At 39.0% G+C, this 25614-nt stretch overlaps 1 protein-coding gene across 1 annotated transcript in view; it reads right to left on the bottom strand.

Annotated features, from left to right (window-relative positions):
* The window catches only part of LOC119426037 (phospholipid-transporting ATPase ABCA1-like), a 302913-nt gene that overhangs the window by 138104 nt on the left and 139195 nt on the right, over positions 1 to 25614 (bottom strand). Inside the window, exons 24-30 of the mRNA XM_037693947.1 lie at positions 22276 to 22478; positions 18648 to 18696; positions 16468 to 16575; positions 16282 to 16314; positions 14352 to 14491; positions 6964 to 7091; positions 1282 to 1380 (exon numbers count right to left, since the gene is read on the bottom strand). Of these exons, the coding sequence (XP_037549875.1) occupies positions 1282 to 1380; positions 6964 to 7091; positions 14352 to 14491; positions 16282 to 16314; positions 16468 to 16575; positions 18648 to 18696; positions 22276 to 22478 (760 nt within the window). The remainder of the gene's footprint in view (positions 1 to 1281; positions 1381 to 6963; positions 7092 to 14351; positions 14492 to 16281; positions 16315 to 16467; positions 16576 to 18647; positions 18697 to 22275; positions 22479 to 25614) is intronic.

The raw sequence follows: 25614 nt of genomic DNA, 5'->3' as shown, positions 1-25614 counted from the left end.
AATTCTAATTTACAAAATGAGAAAATGATCATCTCTCTCCACAGCCACCTCCTCCAGCTCCTCTGGGAGGACTCCAAGGCGTTACCAGATGATCCGAAAGACATAGTCTCTTCAGAGTGTCCTGGGGCTTCCCTGGGGTCTCCTCCCAGTCAGACTTGCCCGAAGCACCTCCCTAGGGAGGCGCCCAGGGGGCATCCTTACCAGCTGCCCGAACCACCTCAACTGGCTCCTTTTGATGTGGAGGAGGAGCGGTTCTACTCCGAGTCCCTCCCTGATAACTGAACTTCTCACCGTATCTCTGAGGGAGAGTCCAGCTACCCTGCGGAGGAAACTCACTTCAACCGCCTGTTTCTCAGATCTCCTTCTTTTGGTCACTCCCTAAAGTTCGTGAACCTAGATGAGGATAGGACCGCAGACCGACGGAAAAACACGTTGGTTATTTTATTATCTACGGTAACTGGCCTCCTTTTTATTGTTTATAGTTACAGAAAAAGTATTTTAGTTAATGTTAATATTTTTTAAATAGTTTAAAGCAATAATGAACACAACTTTAAACTCTAAATCCAACAAAGTTCAGTCAGGTCCTCTGGACGATTTCTTTTTTTTGTTGAAATATTTCCTCCTTCATCCAAAGGACTTCATCAGTCCGAGGAGCCACAACAAACTCAGTCCCACAAGCAGCACACTCACATAGTGGACCAACCAGTTTGCTGGTGATAAGTTGGTTTCTGGATTTTCTTGGATGTTTTGAACCACTTTGGCCATGGCTGCCTCAGAGGAGTCGACAGGGGAGAGGGTGGACTCCAAACCATCTCATCACAGCTAACTATTTGGCCCAACATGTGAGTGTGCTGCTTGTAGGACTGAGTTTGTTGTGGCTCCTCGGACTGATGAAGTCCTTTGGTTGAAGGCTGAAACGTTTCAACAAAAAAAGAAACCGTCCAGAGGACGTGACTGAACCTTCCCCGATTTATTACCTGGATTATTGAGCATGAACTTTGATGTTTACACTCAAAGTTCTTCCTTTTAAACACATACTCATTAATCAAGATTTACTGAATGCTTATTTATAGGACTTTCCCTCTCAAATGTTTTTAAGGTATTCAGTACATTTTCTTTTCAAAACATAAAAGTAGTTCGCAGCAGGACTTGGATAAGACACAAACACAGGTGTGTAACTTCTTATCACCAAGGGTTCACAGTTTGATTGAATCCGGTCAGAACCCGAGTCGTAGCCGGAGTCCTTCTGTACATCCTTCTTGTAAACCCCAGAAAACTTACGGTATTGGATCTTCAGTCATGCATCGTGTCCCAAACCCAGGGTTGTTCACCAACGTTTCCACCACCTTGGACACCTCCACGTTCTCTTGCAAGTCCTTGCTGTAAAAAAAGTAGAATCAGTATTAATATTATGATGATATTGCTGATATTGTAATTTCCAAAAAGAGTACTGCATACGGTACATTATACACCTGCCAACAAACTTAATGTGTCAGCCCAGACAAACAAAGATCTTGTATAATATTTGACCTTGATTTGTGACCTTGACCTCAGAGCTGGGGTGATGAACAGATTATAATATGCTGTCTAGTGATGGTACATATTTGTATCAAGTTTTGTTCAATTATCTTGAGTGGATCAGAGGTTATGGGTGGGACAAGCACAGACCTTGTATAACCTTTGACCTTGATTTGTGACCTTAGAAATGGGTTGATGAAAAATATAGACAACACTCAGTCTAGTGATGATTCAGCTGTGTATAAAATTGTGTTAAATTGTCTTGAGCAGATACGACGTTACGGGCAGGACAAGAGAACGTTAACGTACAAACAACAGACGGAGACTGTACCGTAATACGTCCGCCTTTCGATGGGCAAATAAAAATTGTTTCCGCATATTGTGAAACCTCGAAGTTTCAACTAATCTATCGCAAGCTACTTGGTTAATCAAGGAAGAAAGTGGCACTGTGAAGAATTACACCTGTGGCCAAAATTCATGTTCAATAATCCAGGTATAAAATCCAACAATGTTCATCCAGGTCATGACTGGTCCGGTCATATACTTCATGGAACCAAATTATCCAGAGTATGTTCACATTAAGTAAATACAAAATCTTAGTTTTATATTCCAGGCCTCAAACAATTGTCCCATTCACTCAACCACACCTATGGCTCTTTACACTAGGGACACTGTGGGAGTTAAAGCAGGATTAAAAAAAAAAAAAACCCTCTTGATGGCGTTGAGCCAGCCGTGGTCACAGCCCAGCCCGCTGTTTGGATTCATACAGTGCTCATCGTCTCATTTAGGTTTGCCTCCATGAAGGTCACACGGCCATTTCCCGGCCACCACTGTGAACGCCCGAAGTGGCCCGCTTGTAAAAAAATGGATTATGTGCAGCCATCTGTTTTGCAATTTATAATGGCTGGGTTGCTGTGTTATTTAAGATAATAAAACTACCGGATAGCTCTGAAATGAAGACTTGTGCAAATACACGGCGAAAGGGTGGAACTAATGAATGGCTCACAGAAAGAGACGCTGAGACAATGAAGGCTGAAAGATGTGAGGATAAAAGAACTGTCCTGCAGTTTTTATTTTATTGTGTCAATAATTATAATTTCATTTTTGCTCTATATGTTTTTCCGCGTGTAAATCGTTCCACAATTTTAAGGGTTTTATGAAAACGTTGAGCTCATTCACAACATTCCCACTTTGACTTTTGGCATTTGTGCATTTTTTACTTTTTGAAATATTCATATTTTTCAGCCATGTTTTTCTCATTTAAAATGAAAGGAGCTCTGCACAACATTCACATGTTGTGTTGTTTTAAACGTTTTACTGCTCATTTCAGCTTTTGTTCTGGTTCCGCTTTTTTCGGCTTCTTTCTGCTCATTCCAGTCTTTTCAGGCATTTTTCAGCTTCTTTCTGATAAATTCATCTTTTTATGTTCTTTCAGCTTCAATCTCCTAAATAAATATTTTTCTGCGTTTTCTGCTACTTTTTTTAGGTGTCTTTCTGCTAATTTTAGCTTTATTCTGCTATTTGTTTGCTAATTTAGGTCTTTTTATTATAATTTCAACTTTTTATGCTCCTTTCATTATCCATCCATCAATTATCTTTACCCGCTTATTCCATTTTGGGTCACGGGGGTTGCTGGTGCCCATGTCCAGCAATCACTGTGCGAGGGGCGGGGGTACACCCTGGACGGGTCGCAAGTCCATCACAGGGACACATAGAGACAAACGAGACAAACAACCATTCACTCTCTCACTCACACCTAGGGACAATTTAGAGTTACCAATCAGCCTAACATGCATGTTTTTGGTCTGTGGGAGGAAACCGGAGCACCCGGAGAAAACCCACGCATGCACGGAGAGAACATGCAAACTCCACCCAGAAAGGCCCCTGGACCGGGGTTTGAACCAGGGACCTGCTCGCTGAGAGGCAGCAGCTCTACCAGTTGTGCCACCGTGCTGCCCCGTAATTCCATTTTTTTTCAAATGTAAGTTCGTCTTTTCACCACTTCCACTTTGGCCACTTACTCTTTGGCTTAATGTAATTTCATTCTTTGTTTTCGTTGTGTTTTTTCAAATGTAATTTCATTTTTTCAAAAGCTGTTTATTTACATCTCAGGGCCACCGTAAATATCTCATGAACCACCGGACATATTTAAATGAATCCTTCAGTAAATGATCATTGGATGGACATCTACAACTGATTAGCTTTTGGAGTAAACTCAATTCAAGATGGTCACCACAGCCCAACAACCTTAGAAAACACAAAAATTGGTATAATTTGGTAAATTTGACAGAAACAGAACTAAAATTCGGTGTGGTAGTAGCTGAGAGTCATTCACAACCCAAACTCTGAAACTGATGTCTTACATTGTGTGACATTGCAGATTTTTTATGTTTGGTTAAAACGAATACTTGTCATTTTTCAACAAAAGATGTTAGTCTAAGGGTGCATTCACACTAGCCCTGTTTAGTCCGCTTTAATCGAACTCTAGCTCGTTTTCCTAGAAAGACCGATTCGTTTGGGGAGGTGTGAACGCACCATCGAACTCTGTCACGGAACAAAAAGGCGAACTCTGGCCCGGGCTAAAACCTAGGTCTCGGTCCGGTAGAAGCGAACTCCAGCGCGGTTCGAGTACAGTGTGAATGTAAACAGACCGGCCTCGCTCCACAGGCCAAACAAACACGCATTTCTCTGACCTTATATGGAGCCATCAGCTGCCTTGTGTGGAAAAACAATATTCTCCATGGTCTTCTGTCTCATCTTCTGCTCATGCTAAGTCCATTTTTGAAAAATGACAAAATATAACTCCTAAAACTGCTAAAACTTGATGCCACTTTGTTTTTATTTTTATTTACAGAAGAAGAAGAAGAAGACGTGTGTTCAGAGGTTTTTGTGTCGTTTCTTTCAGTAGTTCTTGGTGCAGCGCCCCCACAGGCGAGCGGGGGAATAGGTTTGTTCAACGGTTTGACTCGACTGCACAGTGCAGTGTGAATGCAAACGCACCAGCTCAAATGTAAACAAAAGCTCATGGATATTGGTCCCGAACCGAACCGAGTCTACCGGACTATCTGGTGTGAAAACGACCTAAAACACTAGCAAAAAATCAAGCAGACAAAAAATGTTTCTTCAAGGAACACTAAGTATTTCATTTAAATCTATTTAACAAAGACTAACACTTATTTAGAACTTTTCAAAAATGACCTTTAAGCTAAAGCATAACTCATTAAAAAAAAAAACTTAAAAAGCATCTACTTTTTTTTATATTTTAACACAACATAAATTTTTCTTTGTATAACTTCACAATAACCGCCCTAGTTTTAACCCTATTTACCGTTTCTGTGAAACACTCTGAGATGATGTTTTAATGAACACTGCCGCTATAGAAATAAGGCCTTAGCTGAACTTCTTTTGAAGGGCAAACTACTTGCAGTGAAAGGTCTCATTAAATAAGACTTTTAAATAAAACAACTAAAGAGAAACACAAAACAGTCGTTCACAATGTAGATCGCTGCAGGTTTAAAGTGAAGAGCGTAAACGCGTGGAGGAAATTTCTTAGAAAACTCAACGTGTTACCCAAGTTTAGCTTTAGTGGCATTGTTTGTGTCGCATTTATGTTCTCAGTCAAATCCATTCAAGAACTCTTGAAAGCAGTTTAGTGTGCAGGAGCTAGTTTCTAATTTGTTTTTGCCACTGAGATTCTAAAATGAAAACTATACATATTCTAGGTATTTTCTTTATGGTACTTTGTATGGATGCCATTTGTTGTTGTGTTTTTGTCATCACACCTCCATCCTTCTTGTACTGGCCTTGTATCTTTACGCTGGAAGAAAACAACACATTAACTCTGTCTGATGTATTTATCTATAAATTCTTTGGTCAGGCCCAAAACCTAGTATCATGAATGTAACAACTTTAAAATGTCACATATAACACATGTACTTACACATACCACATGACAATGAATGTTGCAAAGAAGTATTAGTAACAATACATATCAATAACAATACATTACCTAATATTATGGTATAAATTCACTCTGTCTGGTATTAAAGCATATTTGTGGTGCTTCAGTTATAAATTGATGTAGCCATCATGGCTTGTCTTTCTTATTCATCCCATTAGACCTGCACATCGTAGCGTGGCATATTCCTTTGTAATCCTGTATATACCACAGAAACACAACATTCACTCAGTAAAGTGTTTGCTGCTGCATATTAATTGTGTTACTTAAGTAAATGTGGCTGTAAGAGCGCCAAGAACTACCGTATTTTTGGGACTATAAGGCACACTGTTTTGTTTCGCTGTAAGTGAAACAAAACAGTGTGCCTTATAGTCCAAAAAACACGGTAGGCGTGTGAGTAATACTCAGCTTGGCCAAAAAAAAAAAGAGTTAACTCAGACAATAAGTAAGTGCCTTCCATTAAACTGCATGTGTGATCCTGTTTCAGGTGGCAACAAGTTATTGAACCCTAAATGATGCAGTGAGGAGCTTCTCGTTTCTTAAATAACAATGTGGAAAGACACAAAAGATGTTAATCTGTTTCAGAAGTGTCTATTTATTGGCATGCATCAAGCAGAGAAAACATCTAAGGAGATTACTGAAACTACTAAAATCAGGTTAAGAACTGTTTAATGCATTATTACAAACTGGAAGCTCAGTGGGGAGTGTGCACCAGGGTAAGAAGAGAGGCAGCTGAAGTGATACACCCATCATGTCCAGTGCTTACTGTACAAGCTTGTGGGGGCAGTGTATGATCTGGGGTTGCTACACTTGGTCTGGTCTAGGTTCAGCAACTCTATGTGCCCAAAGAATGAGTTCAGCTGAATATACTGAATGACCAGGTTACCCCATCAATGGGTAAGTTCTTCCCTGATGCCACAGGCATGCTCCAAGATGACAACACCAGGATTCATCAGACTCACATCGTGAAAGAGTGGATCAGGGAGCGTGAGACATAATTTTCACACATGGATTGGCCACCACAGAGTCGTGACCTGAAACCCATTAAGAATCCTTGGAATGTGCTGGAGAAGTCTGTGCAAATCTACAGCCATCAATACAAGATCTTGGCAAAACAATTAATGCAACGCTGGACAGAAAATAAATGTTGTGACATTGCAGAAGCTTGTGGAAACAAAGCTAAAGGTGGTCCAACGAAACGAGTGTGTGATCTTTTGGTGGCTAGGCAGTGACATTTTCTTTTCAATTAATTCTAATGCAGAGATAAATGACTCTAAATTGTTTTTTAATAGTTAACATTAAAATGGCTATAATTCAGTTAATTTGACAAATTGTCAGCTACTTTTTGTTCTGGTAGTAGCTGAGAGATAATATTATAAAACCTGCAATAGGTTTAAGTTTGACTCTTTCAAAAAAAATAAAAAATGGGGTGGATAAAAAAAAAGTAGAAGCAAAACCCATCAGTAACGTGTTAATAATGCTATTACCTATAAAAGGTGGTTTGAGGTAGACCATACATCCACGGCTGCAGCTCCAGACTAGGGTAGTCAGCGAATGGTGGGACGATGAGGGAGAAGATCAGAGACAGGCACACGAAGAAAGCTGGCAGGATCACCTGGGAGAACAGGGACACATTTAAAGTGGTAGAAGCTAATTAAACTGTCACCAAGAAGACATTTGTCCTGCTCTAACTGAAGCTCTTTGGAATGAAAATAAGAAAAGCTCTTTGGAAATTAATAGCAAAAGAAGAATACGTATGCTGCTTATCGGTGAGTTTTCAACTTGTGGCCAATGAGCCACATTTGGCCCACAAGCTCTCTTTTTTGGCCCGTGATGGGAACACAGACATATAAGACACTGTACAGAAACGTGGAAGTTGAAGTGGGTACAGATGGTGCTGACCCTTGTTGATTCATAAAGTACTTATCTTGTTTCTGTATATATTTATGTTTTCTAATATGTTTAGTTGTATTTAGTTATTTCATGCTTAAAAGAAAGGTTATGTGACACCACAATTGTGCATGAGGGAGTAGGCAGGACTTAAAGCAGCACGGCAACATGATGGCTTAGTAGTTAGCACTGTTGCCTCACAGAAAGAATGTTGAAGGAACAAAATCAGCTTCTGTGCCCTTTCTGTGTGGAGTTTACATGTCCTTGTGTTTGCATGGGTTTTCTCTGGGTACTCTGGTTTCCTCTCACAGTCCAAAAACATGCATTACCTTCAGGCCCAGGCCTACTTTGCAGAAGAGACCTATGATCTCAGTGGGATTTGCCTGGTTAAATAAACATTAATAAAGCCTATCATCTGTGGTGCGGAGACTATGGCCTCAAAATACAACATTACAACTCCCATAAACAGGATCTTTCTGGCTTCAGTTCCCAAAGAGAGAAGGTGGGAGCATTTATTCTAGTGTTTCCTTAAACGTGGATGTTCTGGAACCAAAAACTATTTTTTCTAGAAGCAGGTCAACTCAAAGTTTATTGATGAACTTGCTGAACTTATTTTTTGGAATAACCCCATAACCTGCTTTATACCTTAATACCATTGACAACAGTGTCCTTATATTGTGGTTGGAACAGTGGGCTGGGATTACACATGCTGCATTAGAATGATTCTGCTCATACCTGAGTGACAGGAGTATTTGTGTCAAGATTGGTAATAATGTATCTGCTTCAATGCCTCTTTCCTACGGGATCCCACAGGGCTCAATTCTTGGACTCCTTCCATTCTCACTATTTGCTCCCTCTGGGGTCTTTAAAACAACCTGTCCCCCAACCTCCTGTGTTCAAATCTCTGAAAAACACATCTGTTTTCTCTGGCATTTCACACAGTGTGAGTTGATTTAGTATTTTTGTTCTGTGTTTCTTTATGTTTTTATTCAATGTTTTTAATTCTTAGTACCATCATTAATGTTCCAACAATTTTCAGTCAGGTCATCTGGACAGTTTCTTTTTTTGTGCTGAAATGTTTCACCTTCCATCCAGAAGACTTCATCAGTCAAGGAAACACACAACTGATTATTCCCCAAACAGCTTACTCCAAAGTGGAACAAACCAGTTATGTTGGTGCTAAGATGGTCTCTTTGGCATGCCCCCTCCTCCAGTGCTGGCCTGCTCCCTTGTTGACAGTCATGTCAAACTGGTTCAAAACCAACAAAGTCCATGCTCAATAATCCAGGTATACAATCCAACAATTTTTAGTCAGGTCATCTGGACAGTTTCTTTTTTTGTGTGCTGAAATGTTTCACCTTCCATCCAGAAGGCTTCATCAGTCAAGGAAACACACAACACAAAACTGATTCTTCTCCCAACAGCTTACTCCAAAGTGGAACAAACCAGTTATGTTGGTGCTAAGACGGTCTCTTTTTTAACGCCCCCTCCTCCAGTGCCGGCCCTCTTCCAGCATTTTTTTTCCCCATTAATTTTACTCTCATTGTTGTTATTGTTAAGCACTTTGGTAACAGCTCCTGTTTTAAATGTGCTCTATAAATAAAGTTGACTTGACTTGTCTACCTATGTTTGGGTTCTTACTCACAACAAACTGTGAATATTTTAAACTTTCTAGATCTAGAGAACCCATAGAGAAAGAAAAACTCATTATTTGCTTTTAAGTTAAACCTTTTATCATAAGAAACAAGCTGGATTCATTTTAGGACCACGCAGTGACAAAGTAATAGTACAGGATAAAATTAGAGCTGTCCTCACTAAAATATTGGGGAAAAGCGGCCATCTTTATGCCACATCTGGATGTTGACACAAATCCCTGTTTACATGTGTGAAAACATTCCTGCAGTTAACGAGATACCAGTTTCATTACTCCATCCCCGAGCCCCCCATCACTGCCATTACATGCAACAAAATGCAAAAAACGGCTGATGCAATTAACAATAACACAGGACCAACGCAATAACACGGACACATTAATATGCTCCCCGCCGACTTGTTTGGACTCCCCTGCATGCTTTATGAGTTTGATTAAACGTGCTACACAACCGTCGTCATCTGGCCACTCATATAATTAGTTTCTCGCCTTTCTTTAGTATCTTGTTATTTAACAAAAAAGAAGAAGAGAGAAACCGTCGTCGCTAACCTCCTCATCTCATCCAACCCTTTTCATATAAGTCTTCTTTCATTACATTGTGCGGGTTGACAAAAACGTAGCAGGAAACAAACAAACAAAAAAAACGACAAAAGAAAAAGCAAGATATCTTTACTATTTAATCATTCGTAGAGGGTGGGCTCTGTTCAGCAGTTAAAGGGGAGGTTTGCGTACACTTGATTAATTGCGGTGCATGCAATTTGCAAGGCCAATTGAAGTTGCCACAATTGAAAATTGTGATAAAGAGCAGTGACGAGGCTGAAAAAGCTTTAATGGCAGAGCACAAAAAAGAAACTATTTTGGTTCTGTTTGCTCGCCCCTTTTCTTCTCGTTTTTCCTTTTTCTCTCCGGTAATTGCAGGTGACAGCTGGTGTGTCTGCCAGTGAAAGAAATCTAAGGGAAGAAAAGGCGGGAGAAGTCATTACGCTCACAAAGTCAAAGCAATTCCAAGAACAATGCAGGAGTTTAGACCTTCCTTTAAGTTTAGTGGGGACTTAAACAAAAGAATTGGATTAGATGCAAACTGAGCAAAAACACTACAACGTAATAGAGATGTTTATTCTTTTTTTTTTTTTTACCTGACAATGTCAAGACACCTCATTATCTCTGGCCTCTGGAGGTGAATGCAGAGCAATAATGATTTTTTTTTTTTTTTTTTTAAACAGGGTTGCTTGTAGGTACTTTTAGCAAAATATAAAATGAATGTTCTTGTAACTTTTGGAAATTATTCATTGGGTTGGCATCTACAAGGGATTCATTTTTTAAGAATGAAAGTTAACTAAAGTTTGACTCTTAACTGGGGGTGGGCGATATGGCTCAAATATAATATCGTGATATTTCAGAGCATTCTGGCAATAACGATAAATTATGTGATATAACAAAAAAAATACAGAAATCATAGTTATTCATTTGACAAAATTAAATTAACATATTGCTTTGCAGTATTATATAAAAACTAAAAAAAAAAAGGATTAATTTTACTGAAATTACTTTAATTAGTAAAGTATTCAGTCTCCAAGTATAAAAATAAAAATGATTCTTCTGTTATTTAGATTGAAAAAGTCTGCACAAAATATAGATCAACAAAATCCACCACAAAAAACTAAAGGGCAGGTGCAGTTTCCCAAAATAACTGAATAAAATGAAGCTTAAGATCTGTTGAGCATAAATGTAACATACATACATGTTGCCTTTAAATGAGCTATAACTTCCAAAACTTGACAAGGTGATCAGTTGACCATGAAGCTTGTGATGTTTCAGCTTCCTCACAGGAATGATTTCATTTTTTCTGACTGATCTGTCTCTGATCACCTGACTGTTCTTGGTCCATGGACTGTGGAACTAAGAGACAGACCTGCGCTTGTTTGTACCAGCAGTTTAGAGTGGGGGAGACGCAGCCGAAAGCTGCGCCCGCACCAGCAGTTCAGAGCGGAGTGTGGAGGGAGGAAGAGACAGTTGAGTTGTCTGTACCTGCAGTTTAGAGCTGGATGGAGAGACAGCTGAGCAGCGCATTGTTTGTTTTTAGCTTTTTAGCTAGCTAGTATTGCGCGCAACTAATTAGCGTTACACCAGTACCGACAGGTGGAGGGGCGGTGCGCAGTTCGGTATGGTCGTTCAGTGTGCTCGGTTCTGTTAACAGGGCGGGGCGCTTGATGTATTACATCATGAAATTAGCATATCATGATATTATTTATTTGCCCGGGCAAGCTTTTTTTTTTACTGGTATTATCGTGAACGATATGATATGGCCCAGCCCTACTCTTAACTCCCATTAAATGGGAGTTAGTAGGAGAGATCATATCTCTCCAGTTTTAGCTTCTCTCCACTGGCTCCGTCAAGTCCAAAATTGAATTCAAAATTTTACTTCCAACCTACAAATTCCTCAACAACCTAGTTCCATCTTATATTACAGATCTTATTATTCCATATTTTCCTAACGGAGCACTTTGATCTCAGACTGCAGACTTACTTATGGTTCCTAGAGTTTCCAAGAGGAGAATAGGAGGAAGATCTTTCAGTTATTAGGCTCCTTTCTTGGGGAACCAACTTCCAGTTTCTGTCTGTAAAGCTGACACATTGTCCAGTTTTAAGACTGGGCTTAAGACTTGCCTTTTTGATAAATACTATAATTAGGGTTGGGTTGTTATGCCAACCCTAACCCTAATAGGCATAGACTACTAGAGGACAAATTAACCTCATTTCCTGAAATGAATTGTTAAAATTGGATAGTTTTCATTTGATACTATTTCTATCTTAACATGTGATTCTCGACCTGCCATTGTGTATCTGTTCCTCCTTCCTGTTCCTCTCAAACCCAGTCGGTCGAAGCAGATGACCACTTGTCCTGAGACTGGTTCTGCTAAAGGTTTCTTCCTCATTAGGGAGTCTTTACTTTCCACTGTTGTCTCTGTGCTTGCTCCAGACGATAGAGTGCAATGGAGTTAAACTCAAAGCAGTCTGCTCCTCAGATGAATATTGTTATTAATTTACTTTTTATGTATATGAATGTAAGAGCTACATACTGTGAAAGAGGTTTGTGTAAAACTAACATAAACTGTTACAGTCAACCATGTCTGTCTGTTAGCAACATATCTCATGAACCACTCAACAGATTGTATTGAAACCTTGCAAAAATAATTCAATATGGCCGTCACAGCTAAACAAAATTAGCAAACATACAATTGGCAACAACTCAGTCATTTTTATAGATAGTGAGCTAAAATTTGATGTGGTAGTAGCTGGGAGTAATGTACAACATAAAATCTTAGCATGACATTAGACATTACTGCATAACATTATTTTCAAGGTTTAATCCAAATGGTAACAACTTCTAGATTTCCCAACATGAGATTATCTCTGTTTAAAACTCTCACATGAAAGGTGGTGATAAGCATTTCTTCAAGGATTGCTTGACCATTAAACTTTTGGTAGCTTATGTCACAGTCTCTATCATCTTACTCTTTTGTGCATTTTTAAGCACTTTTTCTTGTTTTATTTCAATTACTGTATATTTTGTTATTTTGGTTATTTAGTTATTCAATAAGATTCTTGTTTTTGGTTTGTTGTACCTTCAATTGTCACCAAATATGCCCCATGGTCCTTGTTTTCAGCTCCTCACATACCACCTGTTAATAATCAACACACCTGTTGTCAAACATTCCAATGTGTGAGTTCCATCCAGCTTATGTCAGATAATCCCTTAAGTTTTTACATATTTGTGTTAGTAGATGGCAAACAGTCATGGCCTAACATTAGTAGAGGACAATATGCAATCTTTCAAGGCTAGGCGCTAACTTTTTTTAGAAACTGGGCAAAGAAGAAGAACTTAGCAACATACATTTTTACCTTGGGTGCCAAAACCCTTGCATGTCACTGCAACTCTTTAGACCAAGAAGAGAACGTGTGCTCACACTTGAATGGGACATTGCAGTCTTGAACTCGTTCACCACAACATAACAAATAACCCTTGCTTGGCATTTCTGACAAGATCAAGAACTGCCTTTGCAAAACTTCCAGCCCCATACATCACTCCTTTTGTGCTTCATGCCAGAATCACTTTTAAATTCCAATGAAAGCTTACATTCAAAGAGATTGCGTCACTACACAATCAAATTTACTGACAATGGGAGATAATGGAGAGGGAAAAGAGGTACCTATAGTCAAATGAGTAAAAAGGAAGAAGGACGACATGCAACCTTGTACTGAGACGCTCATACACTCACCCAACTATCCTGCTCTGTGTTCCCAATAAAGAGGGACGTCCAAGATTGACAGTGACTAATGGGGATGGGTACTGCAGCAAATTACAGGAGGAACCTATCAAAGGTGAAATCCTGTTCTCTTTCAATCGCTCCATGGTTCACCAACACAGGCAAGGATGCTCAATTTCAATTATAATTAATTCTGAATAATGGTACGTATGAAAACTGATGTCATTACTTGATTTTTACAAACACAATGTGAAGGTAGATGAAGGACAATAAGCAAGTCACGGCAATCTTAGGCACTGTTTCGAACGTGGCAAAATGAATCAATGCTTCAAAAATAGCAACAAGTCTAAATTGGTTTTGACTTGCAGAAATTATGTCTCTTTATTAGTTCTGACTTTTGAAATTACGTTTATAAAGAACAAAATAATATAGACATACAACTAATGAGCTAATAGAAGTATGTCATCTGCGTAATTGTTGATACGCCCCTAATCAGAACACATTATTAGCGTAGGATAAAATGAGGGACAGACAAATCACAAGTGTCAGGGTTTTTTTAGTGGTCAGATGAAAGTTATGGAGCACTTTTCATCAATATACACACACATCTGTCAGCAGCTTTCATGGCTAACCAAATGTGTTGTAGTTTCAAAGGGCAAATGTAATGCTGAAAAATTTCTGCTCCGTTATTGAGACGGAGGACGGCTTGCTTTTGTCTCCCGAGTGTCTTCTTGTACGACACATGCCCCAGGAAATGAAGATGATTGTTGCAGATGCAGCTTCCTGACGTTACATCATTCCAGACTCTGCTCTTCATTCTTCAGTGCTTTATGTTCTGCTTTCACCACGGATTTCTTTTCAAGCAACTTAAACCCCACCAACTATTGACTACACTGAGATGAATGTATTCCCCCCTGAGTTTAAATGATCTCACTCTATCATATATGTCACTAACTGATTTTGGAAGCCAATGTGTGTATTTCACACAATCCTACTTTGATCCCTCCCATGCAACTGTGCCAGTGTAACCCTTCAATTCATCAATATGACAAACGGAGGCCATTACCTGTGCAATGAGTCCCTTGCGGCTCCTTCGGGCGTGGTGAAAGCGCTTGATAAAGAGTGCCAGAAACTGCCTTCTGATCAGCTTCCACCCAGTGATGACCATGGATCCTCTTCCATTGATGCTTGCACTTTTCTTACAATCTGGCATGGGCAATAAAGTGCGCTGTTATTTATCATCTATGCATCTACGTGAAAGATATGCTGAGCACGCTTTTTCAGCACCCCTAATGGTATCATCAAAAATAGCTCAGGAGTTAATATGGCCAACAGCACTCTGTCATTAATCAGTGTTGAAAGATTTATTTTTTAGCCTATATGTTGGATAACAGACCTTTTGTGAGATTCACTGTGAGAAACGTGGATTTTTTTTAATGTTTTAGGTCTGTGGCTTTAAGAAAACTGAAACTATCCTAAATAAAGTTACAGTGAAAAATAAATCTTGGATTTTTATTTTTTTTTAATTTATTTTCTAACTGTTTAATTTTGGGGCAGCATGGTAGTGCAACTGGTAGAGCCGATGCCTCTCAGTGGGCAGGTCCCCGGCTCAAATCCCGGTCCGGGGGCCCTTCTGGGTGGAGTTTGCATGTTCTCTGCATGAATGCGCAGGTTTTCTCCGAGTACTCCAGTTTCCCCCCACAGACCAAAATCATGCATGTTAGGCTGATTGGCAACTCTAAATTGTCCCTAGGGGTGAGTGAGAGTGTGAATGGTTGTTTGTCTTGTTTGTCTCTATGTGGCCCTGTGATGGACTTGTGACCTGTCCAGGATGTACCCCGCCCCTCGCACAGTGATTGCTGGACATGGGCACCGGCGACCCCCGTGACCCAAAATGGAAGAAGTGGGTAAAGATAATGGATGGATGGATGAATTTTCCACAAATTTTAGGAAGTCCTTTGTTGCCTCAGCAGTGCGTTTTTGGGTCATCATCCATCCATCCATTATCTTTACCTGCTTCTTCCTTTTCGGGTCGCGAGGATCACTGGTGCCCATGTTCAGCAGTCACTGTGCGAGAGGCAGCGTGCACCCTGGACAGGTCTCCAGTCCATCACAGGGCCACAGAGACAAACGAGACAAACAACCCACTCTCTCACTCACACCAAGGGACAATTTAGAGTCACCAATCAGCCTAACATGCATGTTATTGGTCTGTGGGAGGAAACCGGAGTACCTGGAGAAAACCCATGCATGCACGGAGAGAACATGCAAACTCCACCCAGAAAGGCCCCCGGCTGGGATTTGAACCAGAGTGAGCTACTTGCTGTGAGGCAAGCTCTCCCAACTGTGCCATCATTCTGGAAAACCCAAGCACAACGCAGTCAGTGATCTGGTGGAGGAAAGATGGTTCTTATTAAGATTTTAAGTTACATGACTTGATCTGCTCACCTCTTGAAGCAGTTCAATAGTCCTGTAGCTTTAGCAGAAAAACATTCCCAAACAGTGTGGGGTCTGTCTGTGCTTGACCATGGAGATAGTGTTCTTCTGGTTACACTCAACATTCCTCTTCGTCCAGACATAACAGATCGAGTTGATCAAGTTGAACTTTCATGTACAGTAGTTCCTCGCTACTTCGCGGTTCGTTTATCGTGAACTCGCTCTATTACGGTTTTTCCAAAGAGTGGATATGACACACAATTGGCTGATTGATGGATGAGCCGCATGATCAAATAGAATTTTTATTTAAAATAACTTAGCACCTGCATTTAGCACCGCAGGTCTGCAGTGCACGGATCCCCCACGATTAACGAGGGGCTACTGTAATGTGAATTTCAAGGATATTAATCAATAATCTATCTCTAATTAAATGAACCTACCATAAATATTAGACTGTTCTTTTTTGCAAGTAGGCAAACTCATAAAATCAGACAGGTGTTCAAAGTATTAAACACCCACTGTAAAACAACAGTGCCAATAAGGGCAAACACAGGACATACCTGCCACTTTACTGGAAAACCTTTCCTTTAAATCTGAAAGAACAAAAAAAAACAAAAAAAAAAACTTATCAGCAACTATAACTTATTTTCTATCTTAGCTTGTGCTTTATTGTTAGGTACAGTCACAATAAATGAGTTTTCTTTATAAAGTAATATAAAAAAGTAAACGAATGTGGAAGAACGTGCCACTCATCCCATTGAAGTGCTCCATTTTACTGCGGACGCTGGCGATGCTGTTTCTCTTCGATTTGCGGGAGCTTCTCTTCCAGTCCCTCACCAACGGCTCCTTTGCTGCTGTGGGAATACAAATAAGATATGTTGTTTTGGCCTGACCCAATTTAGGGATATAAATAACAATAAGAATAGCTCCCTAGCTTGTGAGATGCCATTTCATGCCACGTAAAAGCACAAACTCAGGTGTTTCAGGTGCGCATCTAATAAACTGAATGGGGAAGTTCTTTGGCAACAGACCGAAACAAAAAATACTTTAGGATGATTTGATGGCAGGTCAGCCCCAGGAAAGTATCAAGTGAAAAAAATGATATTTTAATGAAAACATTTATACTCAGTAGTGTGTCAATACAAGGACTGGTAAGTATGAATACACAAACGTGTAACGGATACCTGTGGAATCCCAACGTTGTTATAAAATGTATGCATTTTTTCCAATCTACCCAAAACTACCATTTATGTGCTTTTTAATTTGTGAATTGCCTTTCATCCTGCCTTCTCTCCCTTATTCCAATTACCAAATCTATTTTCTTCTTATCCGTTTAACCTCAGCGCCACTTAGACCTTCATTTTTTTTTCACTCCTTGTCAGAATGTCTGTTTATTTTCAGATTATTTTTTTCCCCTGTCCTTGCCACCACTGTACAGCTTTATTTTAAAAATATTTAAAGACTCTGGGTGTTTTGAGTATTTTCTTTGAATGGTTTAGTGCAAGAAAAACCTGGTGACAACAAAGTAGGATTTATTTTCTTTTAAAAAATGAAGTTATTTTTCCACATTTGAGCCCATACTTCAATAGCACTGTGATCAAAATGTAAGATTGCTAATACAACGTTCTATCTGTTTGCAAATTTAACACCATCACCCCTCGTTCTTTTTTGTCCCCCGTTGTGGAGCGGAAAGGGAGAATTGGAAATAACTTCCATCCATTTGTGAATCTTGTGAGCACAATAGCTTGAAAAAAAAGTGAGATACCGACTTCCATTTTGGTGTGTGGCTGCATCTAGGTGTACGAAAGTTTCTTTACGAAAACTGGGTCGCCAGATCAAAATCCAAAATGGCCATTTGCATGCATTACAATATTAATATTTTGTGTTCACGGTAACAAATTGGTTGTATTAGTAATAAGCACTGCCTCAAACATGAAAGCAATTTTTTTAAGCTAGCATGTGGTTTAGCCGGCACATGGTTTATGTTGCTAATTATGTGTGGCTCAAGTACCCAAGGCTGAATTCTGGGGCAATACAGGAGTGTTTATCTTTCAATAATGTAAAAAAAAAAAAAAATTGTCAGCTACCTTTTTAACTAATGCTTGAATTGTAGCTTATCTAAGAAAATGAACTGAACCCTGCAGATGTTGGATGCTGTCTATCATGGTGCACTGAGATTCATAACTGGCTGTGATTATCGTACCCACCACTGCACCCTGTATTCACTGGTTAACTGGACATCATTAACTTCACGCAGACTCTCCCACTGGTACATTTTCATCTTTAAATCACTTCTTGGTCTGCTGCCTTGATACATCTCCTCCTACATGTCTTTACGTGAGTGCAGCCACAGTGTGCGCACTCAGGACATTATTACCTGCAGTGTTCCCTCAGTAAGGACTGAACTAGGCAAAAGGGCCTTCTCCTACTCCGCTCCTGTTTCCTGGAATATCTTACAAAAAGATTTGAAGCTCTCGACCTTGACCTCTAAGTGGCTTTAAGAATCTGTTGGACTCCTGGCAAGGACCAATGCAGACATGTTCCTGTTTTTAGTTTTCTACATTCGCCTTAGAATCTAGCTGATTTTTGTTACTTTTCTTTTTTTTAGCCATCCTATTTGTAAAAAAAAAAATTTAAAAAAATTGTATGACTTTTTATAACTGTTTATTGTTGTCACTGTTGTCCATTGTTATCATTCTTTGTTGAAATCAGGTCTCTTGTAAATGAGTCCTCAAGGCTCAATGGGATTTACCTGTCTAAATAAAGGTTGAATGAATGAAAAAATGTTTAAATCTTATGGAGTGGATAGTATTAAATCTTTCAAATTAAAAGTACAACGTACAATGTTTAGAACTAATTATAAAACAGTCTATTAAATTTAACCAGATGATGTTTCCATTTTATGTGCAACCTTTTGCAATCTTACCTGGTATTTCTGCATCTACTTCAGTGTCTTCTGCCACTTTCAGGAATATCTTTAAAAAAAAGAAAGAAATTATGCTTGAATGTTTTTAATTATGTAAAAGTATTATATGCATGTTTTCCATATAATGCAAAAGTAAAATCTGTGATTTGGCTTTATGTTTAATGGTTATTATTGCAGAAGTTGTACAAAAAAATAAAAAAATAAACTGTAGATGTTGGTGAAAACTGCAAAGTTGTGTTACAAAAACACCTGACTGTCACTTTATGTTATTTTATGGGCTAGTCTTCAATAAATAAATAAAAAATGTGTAAAATGCTGAAATGCAGATGCCTAAAAGAATAAAATATAGTAAATTTGATTAAAGAACAAAATTTTATACCACTTCCCATTTATTTATTTATTTGTTTATTCACATTTACTTAAAATCTGTGAAAATCACTGCATACTTTAACAGCAGTATGTTCTCTTTTCAAAAACAAAAAAGCATTTAAATTTAAAAAATCTGTCATAGTTGAACTTTATAAAATTCTTCACTTTGCTTGCAGGCTATGAGCATCTTGAGAGTGTCTGAGTTACAACAAAGGCCTTAAACTTCAGCTACTCATGGTTATAAACCCACATTAGTCTGGTGTCACATAGAAACAAGTCATTTATGTAAGAAAAAATAACAAAATTATACAGATAATTATTAAAAAATAATGCTGCAACCACTTTTTATTCAACCTCTAGAACACAATTTAAACAAATGTGGAAACAAATGGGTCCATAATGTTAGCAGATCATATTTATTTGCTTTAGTTTAAGTCATAATAGAAATCTAAACTTGTTCAACTACAGGGAAAATAATGCTTGAATACTGTCAAAAACATGTCAGGTTAGGAAAATAACCTCAAAATAAAAATAAAATGAAACCCGTGACAGCAACATGATGCAAACTGCTGAAATATGCAACGTATAAAACTCATTAAATTAAAAACACGTTGTAGGAAAACTGCCAAAACAGTGTTGTTCCTAAAGGGAAAACATTATTGAAGTCAACCACAAGAGGTCATTCAAAGTACCTCAATTTCTGAAAAAAATAAATAAATAAATAAACTTATTTGCAGCGGAGCCAACCATGGCTTTGATTATTCGCCTAAAAGATGTGAAAATCAATACTGTATCCCGTGGTTGAATTATTTTGCCTTACTTGTGAAAGGGATTGTGCAAGCCTACAATAAAGTAAAGCTGTGCACCCAGGTGGAGTGGCACAAATACAATAACACTATGTGTGTTGAAAGGTCATGTGACATTATTGCAATGATTGCAGTATGAGAATAAATGAATATGAAATGGCAGTACAAGTGCGCTGCTGATTCCATGTCAGTACGGTGTGGAAACCTCAGGTCTGGATACAAATGGCAATTCAGTAGAATCACACAATAGTTGTTTCTCTCCTGCACAAGTTGGCCTACAGCTGTTGAAACTGGTCATTGAAAGAGCTAGCAGATTGACACTGGGTCATATAAATGTCCAAGTTGATTTCACACGCATTTGTTTGGGGAACAATTTGGGGACATGGCTGACTATGGTAGAACCTCAACATGAGTCAGGCAGGTCATAAACATGTGAACAGGTGTTGTCTTGATGAAAGACTGTACCAGGGGCAGTTTCAGGAGGGTTAAGACATGCCAAACACAGGATGTCACTGTTGTAGCACTGAAAGTCAGGGTCACTACCAGAGATGACCTCAAGTTATACCATATAGATCACCACAGTATGGTGAGGTAAGTAACACTCTATTACATGAATGGTAAATGGACTGCACTTATATAGCACCTTTCTATTTGATCAAGATACTCAAAGTGCTTTACACTATAATCTGTGCCCTCATTCAGTGCTCATTCATTTAGTAGTGTTCATTGTGCTCTACTACACCTTTACAAAGAATAATCAGTGCTTTATCACATTCATGGTAAATGGAGCTTACTTCTATAGCGCCTTCCAGCCCCCTATGAGGGGCCCCAAGGCGCTTTACAGTACCAGCCATCCACCCATTCACACGCACATTCATACACCGGTGGCGGTAGGCTGCCATGCAAGGCGCCATCCAGTCCCACCGGGAGCAACTCGGGGTTAAGTGTCTTGCCCAGGGACACAACGGCACATGGTGTGGGAAGTCGGGATTCGAACCTCCAACCTTCCGATCAGAGGTCGGCTGCCACTACCACTGCACCACGGCCGCCCACACCCATGAACCCATAATTCATACACCCATGGCACACACATCGGAGACAATGAGGGGTTCAGTGTCTTGCTAAGGTACACTTCAGCATGTGACTGCTGGTGGAACCGAATCCCCAACTCCCACATTGGAGGACAACTGCTCTAACCACTCAGCCACAGCTGCCCCTACATAAACAGGACTGGTCCTCTCTCCTGGGCACTGTAACAACAACACACTGTGGCCATTTGTAGTAGATTCATCAATCCAACTGTCATCATAGACTAGGATATGATGCAGCTCATCATCAACCCATGTCTCCATTTTATGACACTTTGGTGGTTTAGTGTTCCTCATCCATTGATGATCCACTAATCTATCCACATAAATTCAATGTTTTCTCTGCAGCCTAGACATGGGGTGGTGAATTCATAATCCAGTTGATGGTAGTTGTTAAGACAAGATGCGGGATGACACAAAGTGTTCTAAAGCTTTCAACACCAGATGATCTGTGTTTTGAACCTGTATGCTCCACACTGGTTAGTCGTCATTATCTGCATCGTTTTTATGTCTATATTTCTGATTTACTTCATTTTGTATTTTGCTTTGTGTGTTACCTGTTGTTCTGTCTGTACAGCACTTTGGTTGGCCTTGTCACTGTTTTAAGTGCTCTATAAATAAAATGGTATGGTATGGTAAAGAGTCCAATGTGTATGTCCAGAACACAGGTAAAAATGTAATGGGGTTAGGTCATGCTGGGTATATAATATATTAACCCTTCATTGGTGTAGTTGACTTTGGGCAGCCAGAACATTCATGTTATGTATGTGAGTGCCCTCCTTGAGTCCAACATCGGGCCACTATGACATTTGTTCTCTCCAGGTGGATAAAATAACCACCAGGTCAGATGCAAACTCAACCTCAGACTTCATCTAGTAATGCAAGCCTTCTGTGCCTTGAGAACGTCACTCACTGTTTTGACTGATGTTCCAACAACAGCCTGATAGCACTATCACTCCACTCTTGATGCCACCATGCGTGACATTTGGTACTCACTCAAAACATGTCAGCTTCTTGCAAATCATATGATTTACAAACCAATTGCTGGTCTGCATGGGTACCAAATTACATACGAATAGAACCATTCCTTCTGGCTTTTTAGATTTTTTTTGTATGAGTATATTTTAATAGATAAAAGTCACCCCCCAGAAAAAAAAATGTAAAAGATGAAGAAAATACAAGGGATCAACCATAAAAGGATATAGAAAAAAATCTATTCTTCATTGCTATAACTAGAAGATACTGTCACTAGATGAAAAATCAGTTTAACATAGTGATAAAATACAAATTCATAAAGACATATTCCTTTCATCTTTGTTGGAACCACTCTGTAGGAGTTTGTACTCCCACACCCCAAATGTTTACCTCCTCCAGTGTGGTATCAGAAATACCGTAGCTGGTCAGGCCAAGGTCAGCCATAGCCAGGTCAAGCTTTTGGAAGAGAGCAGAAAAAGTCCCATCTCTGGCTCCACTGTAGGGCAGTATGAAGGTGATTTCCTGGCCGATGCTCTCCAAAAAGACAGCCTCGGGGACATGGCACCGCACAAGCTGAGTCACAGCTGCCAAATCTGCTTCATGGAAAGCCACAGAATTAATCAAAACACAGACGCTGCAGGACGGAAAGCTTGCATCTCTCCTCTTACATGTTGATTATCCTTTTTGATTAACTTGATTTTCTGCTTGGTACAACCTTGCTCAGGAGCAGCCACCACAAACTGCTACAAAGAAAATCCAATATTTTAAAAGCATTTGCTTCAAAGCTCAGAGCTGAACTGACACTTGCACACCAGTCAAGTTTTAATAAAACAGCAGTAAACGTATTGGGATGGCAAGGCACATGATGATGTGACATTTAAAGACGACACCAAAGCTGAGTACATACAGTAACTCCTGTGTGTGTCATCCATTCTGAAGCCGGGGCTCAGCGAGAATCAATCCACACAGTGTTGCAGAACACATCCATTATTGATCCTGAATCTCTCATACATAATTACTGAAGCCTAACAACTACTGGCTCTGTACTTTATGAAGAAGTAAATGGATCTACTTTACACTTCACAGTGAATAATTCCTGGAAACAATGCATCAGAGTGTGTGTTTGTGTGTTGTGTTGTGTTGTGGTCTGCTCGCTAATGCAGAAAAATGTAAAGTACCATAAATATAATGACTTTTATGGTGTTCTCTATCTATCTTTATTATAATATTTTTGCTGTTGGCCCCAAACCCTTGTATCGCCACTTTTTAAATATCATTTTCATGTTTTTGCATAAATGACCTCTTCATTTCTGCCGGTGAATTATGGATCACAAGCTCATAAAGTGTCAAAAGGCATTTGTGACCACGTAGAATTGTATTTATTTTTTCCTAAAGCAAAGGCTTTTATAAAACTTTCTATAAAACTGTTTTTGGTGATAGACAATTTCAGCCTGACAGTTAGTGAAGAACCTGCAGGGCCTTCTAGGATTTTGAAGGCGGCCTAGGAATTCAGCACATATGAAATAATACATTAAAATGTTTAAATTATTTTATATAAAGTTTATATTTCCAATAGAGTTTTTGTACTTGTCACTAATTTCTCTTGCATTTTGTAATTACTTTGAAGTTGAGCAAGAAACATTTTAATCCATGAAAACACAGTCATCCAATCAAATTCTTTAGTTTCTGTCTCCAGGCAGAAACATGTTTGCAGGAGCTCTCATTGGTTAGGACCGTCACTGGCTGCAGAGAAGCTGAGTCCAAGTCTCTCCAGGATAGGTATGTATAATTACTGACAGGAAAATTAACAAACCAGTGTTGATTTAGAGTGGGTAAGGCCAAAACATGGTACTTTAGATTTTTGGACTGTCTTTTCGACATTGTCTGAAACGTATGAGTGAGTTCACATCAGCAGCTGTGTGTGTGCTCTGTAGAGCTGTCTGGAGATGCTCCTGCGTGTGAAGTATGGCAAGCCAAGAGGGCCATTAATTGCCACTTTTCCCACACGTCTGGTTATTAATGGGCCATTTGGCTTGCCATATGAATGAAAACACTTCATCCCCACGGGACATGCCGTCCACGTCTCTGCTGGGCAGGAGCGTGTGCGCGAGCTGGTGCACCTGTCATTCCCTGATCTGTTACGGAAGCACGATCCGTAGTGTCAGCTCATTTGCGCATGCGCTAAAAGTAATACTTCCAGGTCGCACGGATCGCCTTTGAATATGTAAGATTAAGAAAAATGTACTGGAAATATCCTGTAAGCTGATTTAATACAACACATATTAAAAAATATATATTTATGAAACATACCATATGTATTAATATTAATTGAAATATCTCTTTCTATAAATTGATTAATTTTCCTAGACAATGTTATAATTCTGTTTATAAATAAGAACAGTCTTAATTTACTTAGAAAAGTACGATCTTCATATTGCTAATTTACACCACTCGTATTTCAGTTAAAATCATTGACATATTTACGCCATTGGTTAAAATGATATGAGACACATTTTTAAGGTAATTAAAACATTTTAGGGTGATGTAGTGCAGCTTCACCATGGAGCGACGAAGTTTCACCATGGAAATAATTCATGCTGTATCTTGCAGGGTTTTTTCATTCAGCCCAGGTTGGTGGTCATGACATAAATATGTCAATGGTTTTAATGGAAATACGAGTGGCGTCAATCAGCAACATGAAGATCGTACTTTTCTAAGTAAATTTAAGACAATTAAGATTGTACTTTTCTAAGTAAATTAGTACATTTTCCTTCATCTTGCATATTCAAAGGCTATCGTATTACTTTTTAGTGCATGCGCAAATAAGATGACACTATGGCTCGGCTTCCGTAACAGATTGGGGAATGACAGCACCTGCTACAGCTGTAATATTCACTCCACAGACTGGGCAACGTCTCCTCTCTTTGCATTTTTAATAAATAATCAAAATAAAACTGCGCAATGACTTTGAACTTTTGGGGCGGAGATTTGAATTGCCGGATCCGAGCAATCCGTTGCCAGAACGCACGCGGTCAAAACGAGAGAGTTCCCGGATCTTGTTCCGGCAGGATCCGGCTCAAATAAAGCACTGGTTTCTCCACTGCTGACAGCTGTGTCATGGTGGTCAAAACAAGGTCATAACTAGCATAACAACACATCAATAGCTACCTACTTTGACTGGTTTGTTTCTACATAGACTGATAAATAATAAACCTAGGTTAATTTGAATTAATATCACTCATAAAGTGTTTATTTTATTTTTTTTTACAGGGAATACAACAACTATTGTATTGTTGTACCGTTTTGCCAAATACTAATTTGGTCATATAGAATGGTAAATAGAAAAATTTGAATACTTTCAAGAATACATGGAAACTAGAAATTTTTAGAAGAAAGTTTACCGGCATTACCTGAAATTCCAACATACTGTAGACCTGATTTCCTTGAAAAAGTTCAATAACTGTTTAGGACTTCATATGATGACAAACATACAAACATACTTGTTTGAAACATTTTTTGCACAAAAAAAAATAAAGCTTGTTGTACTTGTCTTAACAGATACATTTTAATTCCTCAGACTTGCTTTTTATTTTTAGATTAAATTACCTATCAATATTGATATGTTCATGCATTAAAAGTTAATTAAAAGGCAAGTTGATTCCTTTTTAAAAAGACAGTACAATAGATTGAGAGCATCAGAAATGTTTTTTTTAAGACATAATTTATCCA

The sequence above is a fragment of the Nematolebias whitei genome, chromosome 1 (assembly GCF_014905685.2).
Source record: "Nematolebias whitei isolate Nwh7 chromosome 1, NemWhi1, whole genome shotgun sequence".
In the NCBI taxonomy this organism is placed as follows: Eukaryota; Metazoa; Chordata; class Actinopteri; order Cyprinodontiformes; family Rivulidae; genus Nematolebias; species Nematolebias whitei.
Note: the sequence above shows the minus strand (reverse complement) of the source record. Positions and strands in the feature narration are given on the sequence as shown.